This window comes from Ascaphus truei, unplaced genomic scaffold (assembly GCF_040206685.1).
Source record: "Ascaphus truei isolate aAscTru1 unplaced genomic scaffold, aAscTru1.hap1 HAP1_SCAFFOLD_1672, whole genome shotgun sequence".
Classification (NCBI taxonomy): domain Eukaryota; kingdom Metazoa; phylum Chordata; class Amphibia; order Anura; family Ascaphidae; genus Ascaphus; species Ascaphus truei.
Window position 1 is genome coordinate 48,092 of NW_027454566.1, and position 16,909 is coordinate 65,000.

General features: G+C 41.4%; 1 protein-coding gene and 1 long non-coding RNA gene across 3 annotated transcripts in view; one reads left to right on the forward strand and one right to left on the reverse strand.

Moving 5' to 3' along the window:
* Nucleotides 1-8,400, forward strand: part of LOC142476735 (cathepsin S-like) — a 28,464-nt gene extending 20,064 nt beyond the window's left edge. Inside the window, exons 4-8 of one of the 2 annotated variants that reach the window (XM_075581896.1) lie at nt 3,237-3,407; nt 4,384-4,608; nt 4,979-5,144; nt 5,276-5,378; nt 8,188-8,400. In XM_075581896.1, the coding sequence (XP_075438011.1) occupies nt 3,237-3,407; nt 4,384-4,608; nt 4,979-5,144; nt 5,276-5,378; nt 8,188-8,287 (765 nt within the window). In that variant the 3' untranslated portion in view covers nt 8,288-8,400. The remainder of the gene's footprint in view (nt 1-3,236; nt 3,408-4,383; nt 4,609-4,978; nt 5,145-5,275; nt 5,379-8,187) is intronic. The other variant, XM_075581897.1, reaches the window with a different exon arrangement.
* A 953-nt stretch (nt 8,401-9,353) lies between these two features.
* On the reverse strand, nt 9,354-11,674 carry LOC142476736 (uncharacterized). The gene is made up of 3 exons (XR_012791943.1): nt 11,588-11,674; nt 10,348-10,462; nt 9,354-9,709 (listed from the first exon to the last, which is right to left on the reverse strand). It is a non-coding gene; the product is annotated as an uncharacterized LOC142476736 (long non-coding RNA).
* Nucleotides 11,675-16,909: the final 5,235 nt, after the last annotated feature.

The following is a 16,909-nucleotide window of genomic DNA, read 5'->3' on the forward strand; positions in this document are numbered from 1 at the left end:
GAGCCGTTCCAAGCCTTCTCCATACTTTTTTCTCCCCATCATTCTGGTACAGGTTGATCTTAGTTTCATCTGTCCTAAGAATGCTGTTCTAGAACTGGGCTGGCTTTTATAGATATTGTTTGGCAAAGTCTAATCTGGCCTTTCTATTCTTGAGGCTTATGAATGGTTTGCACCTTGTGGTGAACCCTCTGTATTTGCTCTCGTGATGTCTTCTCTTTATGGTAGACTTGGATAATGATATGCCTACCTCCTGGAGAGTGTTCTTCACTTGGCTGGATGTTGTGAAGGGGTATTTCTTTACCATGGAAAGGATCCTACCATCATCCACCACTGTTGTCTTCCGTGGACGTCCAGGCCTTTTTGTGTTGCAGAGCTCACCAGTGCGTTCTTTTTTTCTCAGAATGTACCAAACTGTTGATTTGGCCACTCCTAACGTTCCTGCTATCTCTCTGATGGACTTTCTTTTTTTTTTTTTTTGCAGCCTAAGGATGCCCTGTTTCACTTGCATTGAGAGCTCCTTAGACTGCATGTTGTGGGTTCACAGCAACAGCTTAGAAATGTGAATGCCACACCTGGAATCAACTCCAGACCTTTTACCTGCTTAATTGATGATGAAATAACGAAGGAATAGCCCACACCTGTCCATGAAACCGCTTTTGTGTCAATTGTCCAATTACTTTTGGTCCCTTGAAAAAGAGAGGGCTACATATTAAAGAGATGTAATTCCTAAACCCTTCCTCCAATTTGGATGTGAATAACCTGTGACAGAGTCACTGACTCAGTAGGCTGAAATGGAGGTAGTACTTTCCAGCACTCACCCAGTTAACCTGCATGCACCTGCAGCCTAATTAAGCAGGATTCCTGAGAGATAGAGCCAGAGCCACTGAGAGAGACTGACTGTTTTCACCAGAGAAGGGGGGGGGGGAGACCGGTGTGCTCCCCAGCTACCAGAAGCTGGTTAAAGAAGCTGGTAAAGAGTGAGAGATAGAGCCAGAGAGAAGACTGTTTTCCCTCAGGGAAGGGGACAGAGAAAGCGCTCCCTAGCAAGAAAGGCTGGCACAGTTCAATAGACCCGCTGGACAGTGGAGGCGGTGTTTGCTGGGCTGCCTGGGTTGGCAAGCCCAGGAGGAAGAAGGAAGGCCGTGAGGCCACGCTGAAGCGGGATGTCTGTTCAAAACCTGGACTAAACAGATAAGCAAACCCTTTATTGCTACAGTATGTGCAACGACTGTGCTGTTTCTTTATTGCCTATGCCAGGGCATGTTTTGGCGTGGGAACTGGCTTAGCTGTCTGCCCAGTAGATAGGGCTGAAGAAGTATGTTAGTTCCCTGACAGGAATAGGTATTTATTTATGCTTTTTATTTTGGTTTGATTTTCTTAAAGGGACGGTCGGCCTGCGAATACGTTACTTAACCCCTATAAATAAACCCCACGTAAATAGAAGTACTGTGTTTACGGCCTTATTTGGGATAAAAGAGACCGCAACGTGATGTGGGTTGTCACAACCCTCAAATTAAAGCTGTTAGACTGCACTTTAAGCCCATATTCATTATTTAACTATAACTTGAATTTATTTGGGTAAACAGCCGAAATAACAAAACTTGTATCAGTGTCCAATTATTTCCGGACCTAACTGTATATATATTATATTATATATATAAATATATTATATATATATATCAGGCTGGGCGTGGATATGCAGATAGAATAATGATGGGCGCCAGTAGTAGTTTATTTGTAGTACATACAAGAGCTTTATTCATAGCCGTTCATAATGCTCGACATGCAGTACAAAAACAGACTTTACTTCAGACATTAACTGCTGGCAAATAAAATGCTTCTTCCCCTGGTAGCTCTCACACCTATGCTGGGGAAGTACTCACAATTGTTTCCTTAGTAATATTAGATTGTCAATCTCCTGCATAGTTTCAATAATGCCCCATCTCAAGTGGGCCTAAGGTGGGAATAAACTCGGTTCTCGGGGATCAGTATCCCATCACTCTGTGTACTGCCTTCCTTGTCCATGCATATTGGAACGGGAGTTTACTGAGGGCCTTCCAGTAGGTCCAATCAAATTAAGGTCCGGAGCTACTACTCTGAGAACTCCTATTAGGCACATGCTCACTCCTCTTCCCAGATGAGAACAATCTTGGGCCATTACTATACTGCTGCGGCACAGCTTAGTCTTACAAAAGACGGGAGCTGGCCGGGCACGTGACGGGCATGTTGTTAAAAGTTGCGTGCACGCTCCCCGCACGTTGCCCGGTCTATCCCGTGCCGCAATAGAAAAGCGCTATGGCGCTTTCTATTGAAAGCGCCCGAGGCGCTGGAAAGCGGCCGCGAACCTTCCCGGTTCGTGGCGGGGTACTGCCGCGCGGCGCCCGCGTTTTTTTTTAACCGCGGTGACGGCCGTGTTAGAATTAACAGTGTCGCCACTATAGGTGCTAACTATATAGAGCATCTTTCTTAACTGAAAATAAGAAAACTTGACAGGACATCCTTAATACACATAATTATACACACAAACTTATTTACAGGACTCACACTGAGGCTTCAGTCTAAACTCTAAGGAACCTGTTTCTAGAACATTGGGCGGAGCTATATCCCTATAGTGACATCACTGTTACAAGACATACAAAGGAGAGACTGCCCCTTTCTGAAGGTTATCCTGCATCACATGATGGGGAGGGGAGTAACCTGGGTGATCCCACACAGTAAACCCATTAAGGCTGTTTACTCCTTATACTACCTAGTAGTTCAAAAAAGCGTGTCTACATATGAAATAAAATAAGATATTATATACAGGCATACCCCGCATTAACGTACGCAATGGGACCGGAGCATGTATGTAAAGCGAAAATGTACTTAAAGTGAAGCACTGCCTTTTCTCCACATTATCGATGTATGTACTGTACTGCAATCATCATATACGTGCAGAACTGATGTAAATAACGCATTTGTAACGGGCTCTATAGTCTCCCCGCTTACACACAGCTTCGGTACAGGTAGGGAGCCGGTATTGCTGGACGTGCTGTCAGGCGCATGCGGGAGCTGGCGTTTGCCTATTGAGCGAGATGTACTTACTCGCGAGTGTACTTAAAGTGAGTGTCCTTAAACCGGGGTATGCCTGTACACATTATTATTTTTTCATAAGCTACATAGAATTGCACCTCAGGAGGTAGAAAATATTTGGCAAAAAAAAATGAATTGTTGGTGTTTTACTATATTTTTTCTAGACTAGCGAGGAGGTGATCTCAGTGGTAACAGGTTTAAAAGTACCTCCCCAGGGTGAGTGGAAAAGCAGTAGTAATGAGTGGAACAGTACTCAGAATGTTAATCAGAAAAGCAAATTGCCCGCCTCTGTGGACTGGAGGGAGAAAGGATGTGTCACTGAAGTCAAATACCAGGTAAGAACATTTCAACCCTATTTTCGGGACATCTGCCCTAGATCTTAAAAATCCATCTTTCAAAAGGGTACAGGAAGCATCACTGTGTAACGTTGCTCGTCTCCGATAGGAATGGAGCCGCAGGGCTGATGTGGGGTTATAAGATCACCGACCATAGCCAGGGGACAGAGTCCTGTTAGAGTAGTTGTGATTCAGGCAGGGGTCAATGCAGGCGGCAAAATTGCAAGTCCGGATGCAGGCTGGGGTCAAGGCAGTCGGCACAGGAGCGGTGGTTGGGGTCCCATGCTGAGGTCGGCAACATGGAATCCAAAAGAAGAGGGAGGGCTCAGGAACAGGACAGGCACAGGAAACAGAATGAAAGGGGGCCAGGAACACAAGGAAAATCATACAATGCTCAGGCAGTGGCTGACTGATATTTAAGTCCTGAAACAGGGGCAGCCAATAACCAAGTTCAGGAAGAGGCTTGCCAGGAATCAAGATGGCCACCAAAGCCACGTAAGGGCAAGTTCCAGCAAAACCCTGGACTGGGTTTACAAATTGAGAGAAAGAGAAGGGCTTGAACAGGAGGTTACTCGCGGAAGCTGGAGGGTGGATACCCAGGGGAAAGTGAGGCAGTACTTTGTCACTGAAACAGTGGTGAATTCATGGAATAGCCTCTCAGCAGAGGTGGTAAAGTCTAACGCAATAGGGGAATTCAAAACGGCTTGTGGTCAACACACAGGAATCCTAAGTGTGAAAGAAACCAAAGAAAAGGGGTAAAATGAGGAAGAGGAGGAATGCATAAAGTACTGGTACTCCTGTATTGGATTTTAGTTTTAAAGTACTGGTTCTATTCGGAAAAAAAATGCAGTGGTACTCCAATTTTGGTATCCAATTTCCATCATACGTTGAATGCTGGTTTAATACCACGTCTTATTTGATGGCTGTGTAGTGCACAGGGATAGGGCCTTAATGTCTTCTGTGTCCTTTCTTGTAGGGTAAGTGCGGTTCTTGCTGGGCTTTCAGTGCGGTGGGTGCCCTAGAGGGACAGCTGCAACTGAAGACCGGCAAACTGGTCTCTCTCAGTCCCCAAAACCTTGTGGACTGTTCTTCAAATTATAGCACCCATGGCTGTAATGGCGGCTTCATGACAAATGCCTTCCAATATATTATTGACAATAAGGGCATTGATTCTGATAGCTCATACCCTTATCAAGGAAAGGTGAGTTGATACCACACCTATAACCATTGGAATAAGTGGTTGGTAAACAATGGGTACATTCCTAAACTGCCCTCAAGTTTGTGGTGATAGCGTTTAATGAAAAAGTAACCGCACATTAGTGCAACTCCTTGTATTTTCAATTGCCCGTCTGCTCCCATTTTAAAGCGCTGGGGGTTGGCACCAGATATTTTATTAAATTAATCAAAATATAGTGCTAATGCTAACGACATATTAATGAAAACAACACGGTGGGTAATACTCTATTTACATCCAGTAAATCCCAGTAAAGTGCATAATTGAGGGTTTTTCGTACAAGCTGATGAGCGTTCAGAATGACCCTTTTAACATGTTCTTATTAATTCATTATTAGGTTGACACGTGTCATTATAACTCGAGTGGCAAAGCTGCCACGTGCTCCAAGTACACATGGATTGTGCCACACACAGAGCAGGCTCTTCAGGAGGCCTTGGCTAATGTCGGGCCAGTATCTGTAGCCATAGGTGCTTCTTTCCCCACATTTTCCTTGTATAAAAGCGGTAAGTGCTGAACATTTCTTCCAACCTTACGACCTCTCGTCAGCCGTAACCGCAGAAATAAAGCCAACCGTGGTTTGCCCCTATACTCGGATGTTTCTGTTTCCTTGTGTTTAATAGCATGCCATTTTCAGGTGTCTACAATCATACATCCTGCGGTAAAAAAATAAATCATGCAATCCTTGCAGTAGGCTATGGCAGCCTTAACGGACAAGACTATTGGATTTTAAAAAACAGGTAATGAATCTACAGGCTGCATTAAGCTGGTAGGAAAAAACCGTTTCAATGTTTTGGTCCTGCACTGCCTTGAGAAAGGATAACCAGAGTCAAAAGGACTAATGTTCAACTGATGTGATTAAAAAGCAATCATATGTCAAATAATTGCAGGTTGCAGCAATAAGCAAGTGACATGCATAAGGCGAGGAAGCAAGATAATGTAGGGGAGGTAGGCAAACAGTGGGAGTGATTGCTAAATCAGTAGCAGTCCATGTGGCTACATTAGTCCTTTTGACTACTCTGGGTATTGAATAAACTCTACAAATATTTTTATGCTATACGGAACTGGGGCTTGTTTTGTTTTTTGTTATTATCGTTGTGGTCAGGCTTGACCATATAGAAGCATTGCCCCTTCCGTACAGACTGTTCCTATGCCAAACAATCATTTGATGCCTACACTATTCACATATCACATTTATTGAATTTATCTTTCACACAATTTATTTTCAGAATTATTTTGCACATCTCATCACTATTCTTCACGTACTATCTGTTTTTGTGTATATATATATATTTATATATGTAGAGGTATCAGTACCGTGTTAGCCGAGCTTCAATAATCAAAAAATAAATAGATGATACCGTTCTGTGGCTAACGAAATGCTTTTATTTGTGCGAGCTTTCGAGATACACTGATCTCTTCTTCCGGCGATGTTACAATGAATGAAGCAAAAGGTATACTTAAAAACAGTGTCTCTTGGATGTTAGATTGTAAGCTCTTTGGGGCAGGGATTTCCTTTCCCATTGTCTGATTTTTCCTGCACTTATTGTATTTTTTAAATTCCCTGTACAGTATTCTTTGTGAAGCGCTGAGTACACTTTTGGCGCTATATAAATAAAGACATACAATACAATACAATGTTATCTGTGCTTGTCCCTCACATCCACACACGGGGAGGGACAAGCACAGATAACATTCCAAGAGACACTGTTTTTAAGTATACTCTTTGCTTGCTTCATTCAGTGTAACATCGCCGGAAGAAGAGATCAGTGTATCTCGAAAGCTCGCACAAATAAAAGCATTTCGTTAGGCACAGAACGGTATCGTCTATTTATTTTTTGATTATATTTATATATATATATATATATATATATATATATATATATATATACTGTGCATATGGTTAAAATGCTTATTAGAACTATTTTGCATGAGGAGCAAGTAGTCAGTGATAATATTTTTGAATATATAGTAAAGCATCAATTAGATGTGGCCACTCAAAGATAAGGCATATACAGGAACGGAAGGGACTAGAGACCAACGGTCACAGACGGTAACTGTCTCAGATGTGACATGTCCCCGCTCCCCCAGAAGCCAGACATAGAGCGACAGCTCACAAACCCATGCTCTCTCTTAGAGTAATAGGCCAGTTGCACCCCAAGACGTGGGTGTATTTGAGTACTCACAAGACCACTGTCCCTGAAAGTTCCCTTGCTGTGCTCCAGCCGTGTCGCAGGAAGTGAAGCAGCAGAAAAACAAGAGAATGACGGTGCACAGTGCACAATATCTATGAAGGGCTGATGCGTTTCGTGCCTCTCCTGACACTTTGTCAGCGTGATAAAGCCCCAGGAGAGGCGCGAAACGTGTTAGAGAATCATTACCCCCCTCATGTTTGTTTTGGGCTTAATAAATCCATTTTTTATTGCATCGATCTGCATCCACCCCTCACCGATATCGTGTGCTGTGCACCGCCATTCTCTTGTTTTTTGCGGCATTAAACTGGAATGTTGGTTTATCGAATAAAGAAGGTAATTCAGTAGAAGATAAAAAGCCTTTTTATTTGGGTAAGCCACTACTTTTTTTTAGACAGTGTTATTAGAACAATGTATATATCAAGGAGTGACCTTTTTCTGAAGCCAGGGTCACGTTTGATGTGTGAATGGCTCCCGACAGTATTAACACAGTTCCCTTTTAAATCACTCCAAGCCCTGTAATATTTCCTCCACTTTATTGGGAAAAGCAGCAGAATACAGATACTTGAGGATGGTGTGTAGTGGTGATTATTAGTTAGGAACCGGTAAAAAGAGATGGCCTCACCATGGGGAATGAACAGAGAAGGGTCCTGTACTCACTGTCTCCAGGGTGGAAAAGGAAGTGAGGTGCAGTGTGGGTAAAGGAATAGTCTAGGGGCAGACTATCTCTGAACAAACAGGAGGGGGGGCGGACTAGCCCATTCTGGTGAGGATCTCAGAGACTGCAGTAGCAGCTCACTGATTCCATGCTCAGAGGCAAGAAATGCAACATTATTGCGAGTTACACAGGCACAGTATGTGTCTGCAGGCTCCATGCAGCTGGGAATAAGCTCTGACAGGCAGAAGCTTCAAAGGAGAGAGGGGGGTGAGTCAGAAATGTAGTTCTGGTTCCATGACAGACCTGCAGGGTTTGGAAATATCTATAATATAGAATAATTTAATATGGGAAGAATCCTCTTGTTAGTGATTTAAACAATATGTACTAAACCATATAGAATTATAGGAAAAAGCAGATTATTTGTCAAACCAAGAGGTTATTTTACTATTACTTATGCAGTTATTAAGTTTTGCTTCAATGGATATATGCGAGTTTCAGTGTTACTGGATGTGCCTGGGTATATTCTGACATGGAAGACTATGGTCCCTATATAAAATGCTGTGTACCTGCTCCACCATGAAATGACTCATTAGAATGGAGTTCAGAGCTTTGCTGACCTGGGAAAGCTTCATTGCGTATTGGCCAGTGTATCCGTTTGACGCACAGCTACACACGGAATTTCTTTCTTTCTCTTCCAAGCTGGGGTGTAACTTACGGAGAGAAAGGTTACATTCGTTTTGCGAGAAACCAAGGAAATCTCTGCAGTGTGGCGACTTACGCGATTTATCCACAACTGTGAAGCGGGTTTCAATGTCAAGGAATCTAGCAAGAGAAAATATCAGGAAATTGTGTATTGAAACTTAATCTAATATATATGTTTGATTGATACCTTAATAAATCCAGTAAACAACTTATCATTAAATGGATACGTTTTTTAAAGATGTGCAATCTTTCAGTTTGTCTGTTGTGCAACAGATTGTGTGTGTGTAAGTGTTTGTCCTATTTCATAATACATCCCTCTGCACACCCTCAAAAGCCTCCTAAGTATTATATAGACACATATTTACACAGCGGTCCGGGCATAAGACGTCACCCGGTGCTGGAAGCCAAGTTACAGCCCATTCAAGTCAATGTGGTGTAAGGTGTTTTATGACAGAAGACTGCTTAGTAAATATGGCCAATAATGTTTTAACTAGTGTGTGTGTATTGCCGTTGTTTGCAAATGCACATAGATAAGACCAAAGATGGGTACTTGGATAATGAGTTGCATAGTATACTGAATGATCATACAGGAGGGTTAACAAGCGACTCTGCAAGGGGAGGCCCCAAGCAAGCTTTATATACGCTTTTCGTATTCATAGTCTAACATTGGTTAATAGGCAGATTATTATGATGTGACGCATACATTCGGTGATCACGCAGGCTACTTCCTATTCTAAGGCTAACATTTTAAACGTCACTAAACATTAGTAACAACTGCTTAAAAACAACTTAGTATAACCACAAAGTACGTCAGGGTACATCAAAACGACAACAACAAAGTACGTCAGGGCACATCAAAACGACAACAACAAAGTACTTCAGGGTACATCAAAACGACAACAACAAAGTACGTCAGGGTACATCTTATCGCTATACTTCTGTGCAACAATAGAATACGTCTTATTCTTATTTGTATAAGTAAAGTTCTTGGCGTTGAGCCACAAGCACAAAGTGAAAATCTGCTGTCAGCGAATCTCATCCTTTCATAAAAACACATTTTTTCACACAGAACTGGGATCTGAGACATGACATGACAGACAAAATGGTTTCTGAATACTGCTAATAATTTCATCTCCAGAGACCACCACCCCCCCCAGTCCATTTCAACAATATGTTTATTTCAACAATATTCGATCAGCAGTCCCTCCCATCTCTTATACTTTTCTAAATATTCAGTGAGAAATGTATAACTTTATTCTCGGAAAGCACAGTATCCATCCCTAGTAGAGGGTATTTCCTTGGTGTATAACCCTTGGTCCGGTACCTCAATCCCTTGGAGTCTCACCCACTCCACATCCATTCGCAATTGCTTTTCTCTCTCCTGACAGGTATTTATTTGTCATTGGATCACATCAGGAGAGTATTGTGGCATTAGAGGGGTTCTGTCTTTTCTTCATATATATAACTTCTTGGAGGGGCATGGAGGGAATGACTTGAGTGGTCAGCTTGGTGATCAATCCTTCAACGCAAGAGATTACAATGAATATGACGACAAAAACACATACACTTATAATCAGTTCTTGCACCACTTTTGCTCTCAGTGACCCAAACCATGTGCCTAGTCCCAACTAGTTGTTACTTTCAAAAAATCTTCGAACTTTGACACTATATTTTTTTATCCCTAGTATATCATGTGTAATGTTAGCTGTATTGTCAGGTACATAAGTACAATATTCTTCCCCCACCTCAGCACAAACACCTCCTTGGGCTGCCAATATATAATCTAGAGACATCCTATTTTGCAAGGCCATAGATCAAATAGACAACATTTCAGTAGTTATTCCTCCCAAAGCATCACCTGTATCATTAGCCAATTCCTCCACTAATCGAGTAAGTGCTCGTATCATTCCCCAATTATCAAACACCCCAGTGGCAGGTATTTAAAAAATTGACAACTGCATCAAAATTCCCCATTTTCTCCTTAAAAGATAATCCATTTTTTTATCTTGGCAACTGCCGGGAATGATGAACATAACTTAAAGGATTTTCTTTGGATATTCTGAAAGAAGGTACTAGAAACACTATAACAGGATCCCCAACAACCTTTAGGTAAACTTATAACTGCTTTAGAACCGCAAATTCAATATATATCTTTACCCATGCCATAATTGAGTTCTTCCCCGCAAGTGTCCCCGGTGGGTCTGCAGGTGGTACCCATGGGCGTCCAGGGGTCCCCAGGTGATCTCCATGGGTCCCCACAGCCCTGCGGTACCTGTATGTAAAAAATAAAACATAGCCTACATTTAAATCAATATCCCCCTCCACCCCCCAACAAACACATACAGTACAGTATGGATAATAGATTATTTGCCCATTATTAATCACAACATTAGCCAGCATAAGTAAATAAGTACAGTTCTGCTTACCACAGCCAATATGAAGGGTGTCCTCATCAGGATACTGCAGGTCCCTGTCCTCCGTTGCCAGAAGCATACATACATAATAAATACATTCTAATGACCCCTAACCCCTTAATCATCTTAGCAATTCATAACCGCTACAGTAATTAAGTTGTTAACCCACCCTGCCCTGCTACCCACCCGGGAGGCCTAACCACCCACCCCGGACCCACTATACCCACCCTGTACCCCTTGAGTAGTATAGCGGTACATCATACCCATATAATAATATGGGCATGATAAGCCCCTACAGTGTAGCACTCAATAGGCACCCTAATCAAAATACATTAATGCACAAAAGACACAATAATAAAACATTGAAAACCACCGAAACACCCCAATTCAATAAATAAAAACACTAGCCAGCTAATGCAATTAATAAAAGCACTAACAAGCTCAACAAAGGAATTAATTAAACCGTAACCAATCAAACCAATTAATTAATAAAACAACAATTAATTAATTGTACCAGTAACCAATCAAACCAATTAATAAAACCACAATGAATTAATTATACCAGTAACCAATCAAACCAATTAATTAATAAAACAACAAGGAATTAATTGTAACAGTAACCAACAAAGAAAGTAATTATGAAAAAATATCGTCAACACAAACATTAAAAGCATTACTCAATACAAGACATCATTAATTAAAAACGAAAATCAATCAGCAATAAAAAACTTAAATAAAGCAGCCAAATGACAACAATTCCATCCACATAATAAACAAACATAGAAAAAATCACCATCAAAACAAAAAAAAGCAAGAAATTTCAAAAAAATTATTGGCCTCATAATGTATTGATTTGTACCCTAAAGTGGTACAGATTAATACATTATCAGTCAGTGTGCAAAAAAAAAATGGAAAAAAAAAACACACCCAATGGAAAAACCTGTAAAAAAAATACATTTACAACCATGCAATACATTACTTACCTTTAGAAGCGCTGGCCCTCCGACTCCCGGGAAACAGGAAGCTCACGTATCGCGAAGGCCCAAAACAGCATCCGATGCCATCCGATGCCATCCGATGCCATCCGCTTTGAAGATCCAGATCAGGTACCCATTTCTCCTTTCTTCTATCTTTAATCAGCTTCTTCTATCTTCTTCTGCAATTATTAAATGAATAGTTACAATAGTAGAGAACAAAAAAAACATGTACAAGCTCCAGGCGTCCAGCTGCAGTTGCACTAGGCACTGATAAATGTAATATGTGGAGCTAACACCGGGTAGTGGGGAATAAAGGCTTAAGCAGTATTGTGTAGAAACTGATGATTAGGGAGCATTTTTTTTAATTTTTTTCACTATTTCTGTGTTTTTATCTTTGTCTTGTTTATGTCTCTTGATTTTTCCTTTTCTTTCTCTCTTTTTTCTCCTTCCCTTTTCTCTCTCTCCTTTCTTTATCTATTCTTGTTTTGCAATGGCTTAGTAAATTATCACGAACAGCTGTTTTGCATGACGGTGGGAGGTATAAATATCTCTGACCTCCCCCATTTTGTGAAACGCGTGGGAGAGTAGTTAGCACTGTTTGTTTCTTTTGTTTTTATGTAGTCCAATAAAGTTGATTTTTTCCCTCTTTTGCTGGTGAGCGCCTTACCTTTTTTCTTGGAGCGGATGTTCTTCTGATCCATATCCTGTTTGCTAGTTACAATAGTATCTGGCGTGTCTAGCACGTATCAAGCTTCCCTTGCCCACCTCCCATGCAAGCAGGATGACATCACAGATTTGCGCCCACCGACGATCGTTTTGCTTCACACGGACACTTTCTCAAGGTGGCCACCTTGATACTATTGCTACTATTGTAACTACTCATTTACTATAGTGTATATTACTACCTATAGCATATATAACCCTACAGAAATCAAGCAGCTATCTGTCCTATTTATTGCTAATAGCATGAGGTGTAATTTCCCAGTGGATTATTATTTTGCACAGAGGTACTTTTGCCTACTCAGCTAATTAAATTCTGTGGTGTTCATGAATACACCACACTGTGTAGGGATGCATTACAACTATTCTAACACGGACTATATTTAACCAGATAGACACCCCTGGAGCTCAAGGGACAAGTGTTATCAATTAGACATCTACTAATGTTAATATTATATATGGCTGTACTATTGCATTTTAGCTTGGACATTACATTAAATGTGTCTGCCGGTACTTAGCTTGTTAAGAAACAGGTATACTACCTTGCCTACTCAGCTACTTAAATTCTGAGGTGTTCTTGAATACACAACGCTGAGCAGGGCTACGCTATACTTACAATACCAGGGATTGAATACAACTAGATAGACACATTTGGAGTTCAAAGGACATGTGTGTACAATAGGCATTTAACACTAACATTATTATATATGCCTGCTCTAGAAATATGGCACCATTGAACTATTCTAAGCTCAATATACAGTAATAATGTGTCTACTGATATTTAGCCTGTGAAACAAGGGACACATTATAGCTACCTGAAGACCTTTCTTTGCTATTCTATCTATTCAACAACTTTTAACTCACTTAGTTAATTAATTGTTTATTAACACACCACACCAAGTAAGTGATAACAGCCACACAATGCTGTACCTCTCCACCCTCCTCCTCTTTACTGCATATTGATTACTTTGGAACAGCATTATCAAATGTATGGTGTTCACTCTTTACACCTAACTGACCACAGAAGCAGTTGAAGTATTCACTGATCAATATGAGCCGTTGTCTCTAATAAACCACATGCGAACACTGCATGTGTAAATGCTAATGCATCTAATTTCACTAATAAGTGGTATTCTGATTGACGGCCATACACTGCTCCTAAAGGAACTTGGGGCCTCATGCAGAGAGCATAGAATTTTCAAATTGGCGAATTTCATAAAAAGTAGCTTTTTTGGAGAGTTTTATTCTCCATATGCAGAAAAGTGCGAATTCTGCTATGTTTAACATGGATGCGTGTGGCGAGTTAAAATGGGAAAGATGCGCGCTTCAGAAACGTGTAAAAAAAAATTCGCGCCTTTTTTTTTCCCTTTACTATAGGCGGTGAGCGCCATCTTCTTGCCATCTTTTCCTGGCGCGGCAAAAATGCGAAAATCGCGCCATTTTCTTGGCGCGAACAGCCGCTACATGCCGTTCGTACCTCTCTGCATTCGGAGAGTTTTAAAAATGGCGCGATGGAGGTTCTCGCCAGCCGCGAGGCGAGTTTTAGAAATAGGAAAAAAAAATTGGCGCGTTTTTCGTAACTCGCCATTTTCTGCAGTTTTCTGCGCGAAATTGTACAAAAAATGGCGAGTTTTGAAATAACGATGCTCTCTGCATGAGGCCCATAGTGTCTGATTATACAATACACTTCGAAAAGAGGTTTTGCATATATCTTTACAGTATAAAACACTCTAGTGTATTTTTCCTACTCAGCTCTCTAATTAGCTAAAGGAAACTGCATATTGCATACCAATTCTGAGTATCAATCACTAATTAATCGTACCCAGCTACATAGGAGCCTACCCTGAAAACATTCAGGTATTTTAATTGCGTTGCGATCACTCTTCTATTAAGGGCTATTTCAACATCCTACGTATAATTTACTAGCCGTTCTATTTCTCACCCTGTTGAGAACAGATTGAATATGGCAAGTCTGTAGTTTATTTCTTGCTACATGCTGAGCATATAACTCTTTAAGAATACATATGACATTGTATCCGTCTACGGACTGATTGCTAGTCATTTGTTCTCTGTGCACCAACATATCAGTTTATACCACAGTGCGAGACTACACACACAATTGTGGTTAGGTAGCACTGTACATATGGTGTTTAATTTCACATTTATGCTATACCATACCTAACTGATCACACAGTTATCAGTCCGACCACCTCTGCCTTAAACATTGTTATCAAGTAAGAAGCTCCCAGGTCATCAGCCCTTTATTGATATACCACCACTAAAATTAGTGTCTGGATTTAGAGTACATTATTTAATATTTGTTTTATCCTATTGGTTTTGTGACCAATCGCCTTAAGTGTTGTTCGTTCAAGATTTTTTTGTCTAACTTGATATTAATTATACCAACCATTAAAGGTTACGTTTTAATACATATACTATACATCAATTTAGTGAGTGCTGTTACTAAAGGGGTATTTCTGTACTTGCTTAGGCAATTCATTATCCTCTTTACCCCAGGCACCACACATCTTTATAGAAAGAAAAGGTGATGTATAATAGCGCTAATGGGAAATAAACAGTATGCCCTACTCGGAGGGTGAGCCCTAACGGTGAAATAGGCAGCCTGATAATAAACTGACAGTACAATCCGAATAGACAGCATAAAACAAAAAGAGATACCGGCGCCTAATGAGTCCAAATGATGGAATCCTGGATATCCAGTAGAAATAGTTCAAGTCCCAAGATGATCAACAGTCTCTAAATCTTTGGGTGCTCAGGTAGGACTTCATGCATGGGAAGTGGAACATGAAATGAAAAAAGAGTGCAATTTAGTGCAACACAGTTAAAACAAATTAAACAGACATAAAATTGCAAACTGGCTGACACTAGGTGACAAGACAAACAGACACACCAAGACAGACAACACAAAGCAAAGCTAATGATAAAAGTTAATTTAATAAAACTAAATGAATAAAATAGTTGGACAGAAATCTGTCGGTTAAAACACTCACAGGACGGCAGATAGTAAATCGCAGTAGACTGGTGAAGGCTGTTGGCCACGTGTAGAGGGTCCGCAGAGTGTCCTGGAAGCCGTGTATTCCTTCCGTATCTCCTAGCTGGCAGAAACCAGAAATGACGTCTCCGTCGTGTGCCGGAACCGGTAGTGACGTCACCGGATGTGGCGTCAAGGCCTGGCAATCTCCAAAGAAGCCAAAGGAAATGGCAATGCGCGCCTCCTTGTCCCTCTAACTTTCAGCTACAGCACTCAGCGCTTATACTGCTTGTCCACTGTTAATGTCCAATTCACAATAAATGGCCCTACGCATTTCATGTGTCTAAACACACTTCCTCAGGGGATATCTTTATAGACTGTAGTAAAAGCTTTCCCATCTCTTCCCCCCAACCCCGTCCCCAAGGTTCTTTCATTCAAAAACAACATAAAGCTGCCAGCTGTCCAGTATTGAACTGGACTGTCCTGTATTTGGACACTGGCCAGTAAAAAATTAGAGGTAATACTGGACGTGTGTGTGTTCGGTATTACCTCTCTGGACATAGTGACCTGATGGGATTTCTCTGAGCAGGGAGAGAGCAGGGCTGTTGCTATGAGGCTGGACAGCTTTCTCCATCCTGATTGGCAGCTGCTGCGCAATGCAATCAATCAGGAGGTGTCAGGAGCTCTGGAGAGGAGGAGAGAGGAAACATCATGAAGGTGTGGGGGTGTTGAGCGGTTCGCACAGTGGAGGATATTCATTTGGCCTGATAGGCCCGGGCGGCATAATGTTGGGGCGGCAAAATATGTCCGCCCCAATATACAGACGCAGCACTCTCGGGCCTATCGAGCCTGATGGCAAGGCACATACATGTGGCGGCTGCCTCCTTGCTGCCACCCTCCTTCCGAATCCCATGTCAAATGATGCCGCGGACGTCACCAACGTGACGTCACACGGCATCTCAACGTTATATTACATCATGTCGTTGTGTTACCATGGTAATGCGAGGCCGTGACATCACATTCTTGACGTCGCTGCTGTCGTTGCCGGAATCAATAATTGAATGTTCAGGCCAAAATAGGATAAATGAGTAATGATTTTTATTACCAAGCATATGGAGGGAGACCAAAATGAGGAAGTCTCAAGTTATTAGTGATACAGAAGCATATATACTTAACAGCCGGATATACATTACACAGTCTTTATATAGTGTAACCAAGTCAATGCCCATATAAAGAATATTGTTGACAAGATATATTTTTCTGCTTAGCACATATTAATTATAGTGAACCCGCCTAACTTTCCGTAATCTTGTGCTTTAAACTGCCTGTAAACCATCTTTTCTTGTTAATCCTTCTATTTTCTCTTCCCCATACCTCCTAGACATTCATTCTGCAAGTCTCGCTTAAACTGATTAACCCCTTGTCCCCCCGGTCCTGTCTTAGCATACCATAATGTGTCTCGGAGACCCCATACCATATTCCAACTCCAGAGACCCCCTCTCCGTACATCGACAAAACAAACTATGGTACCTCTCATCCACTCAAGACAATAACTGGAAGAGAAAGAGACAGCAACAGAGAAGGGGCATCTTTGTAGTTCTAAGACGCACTGAGGG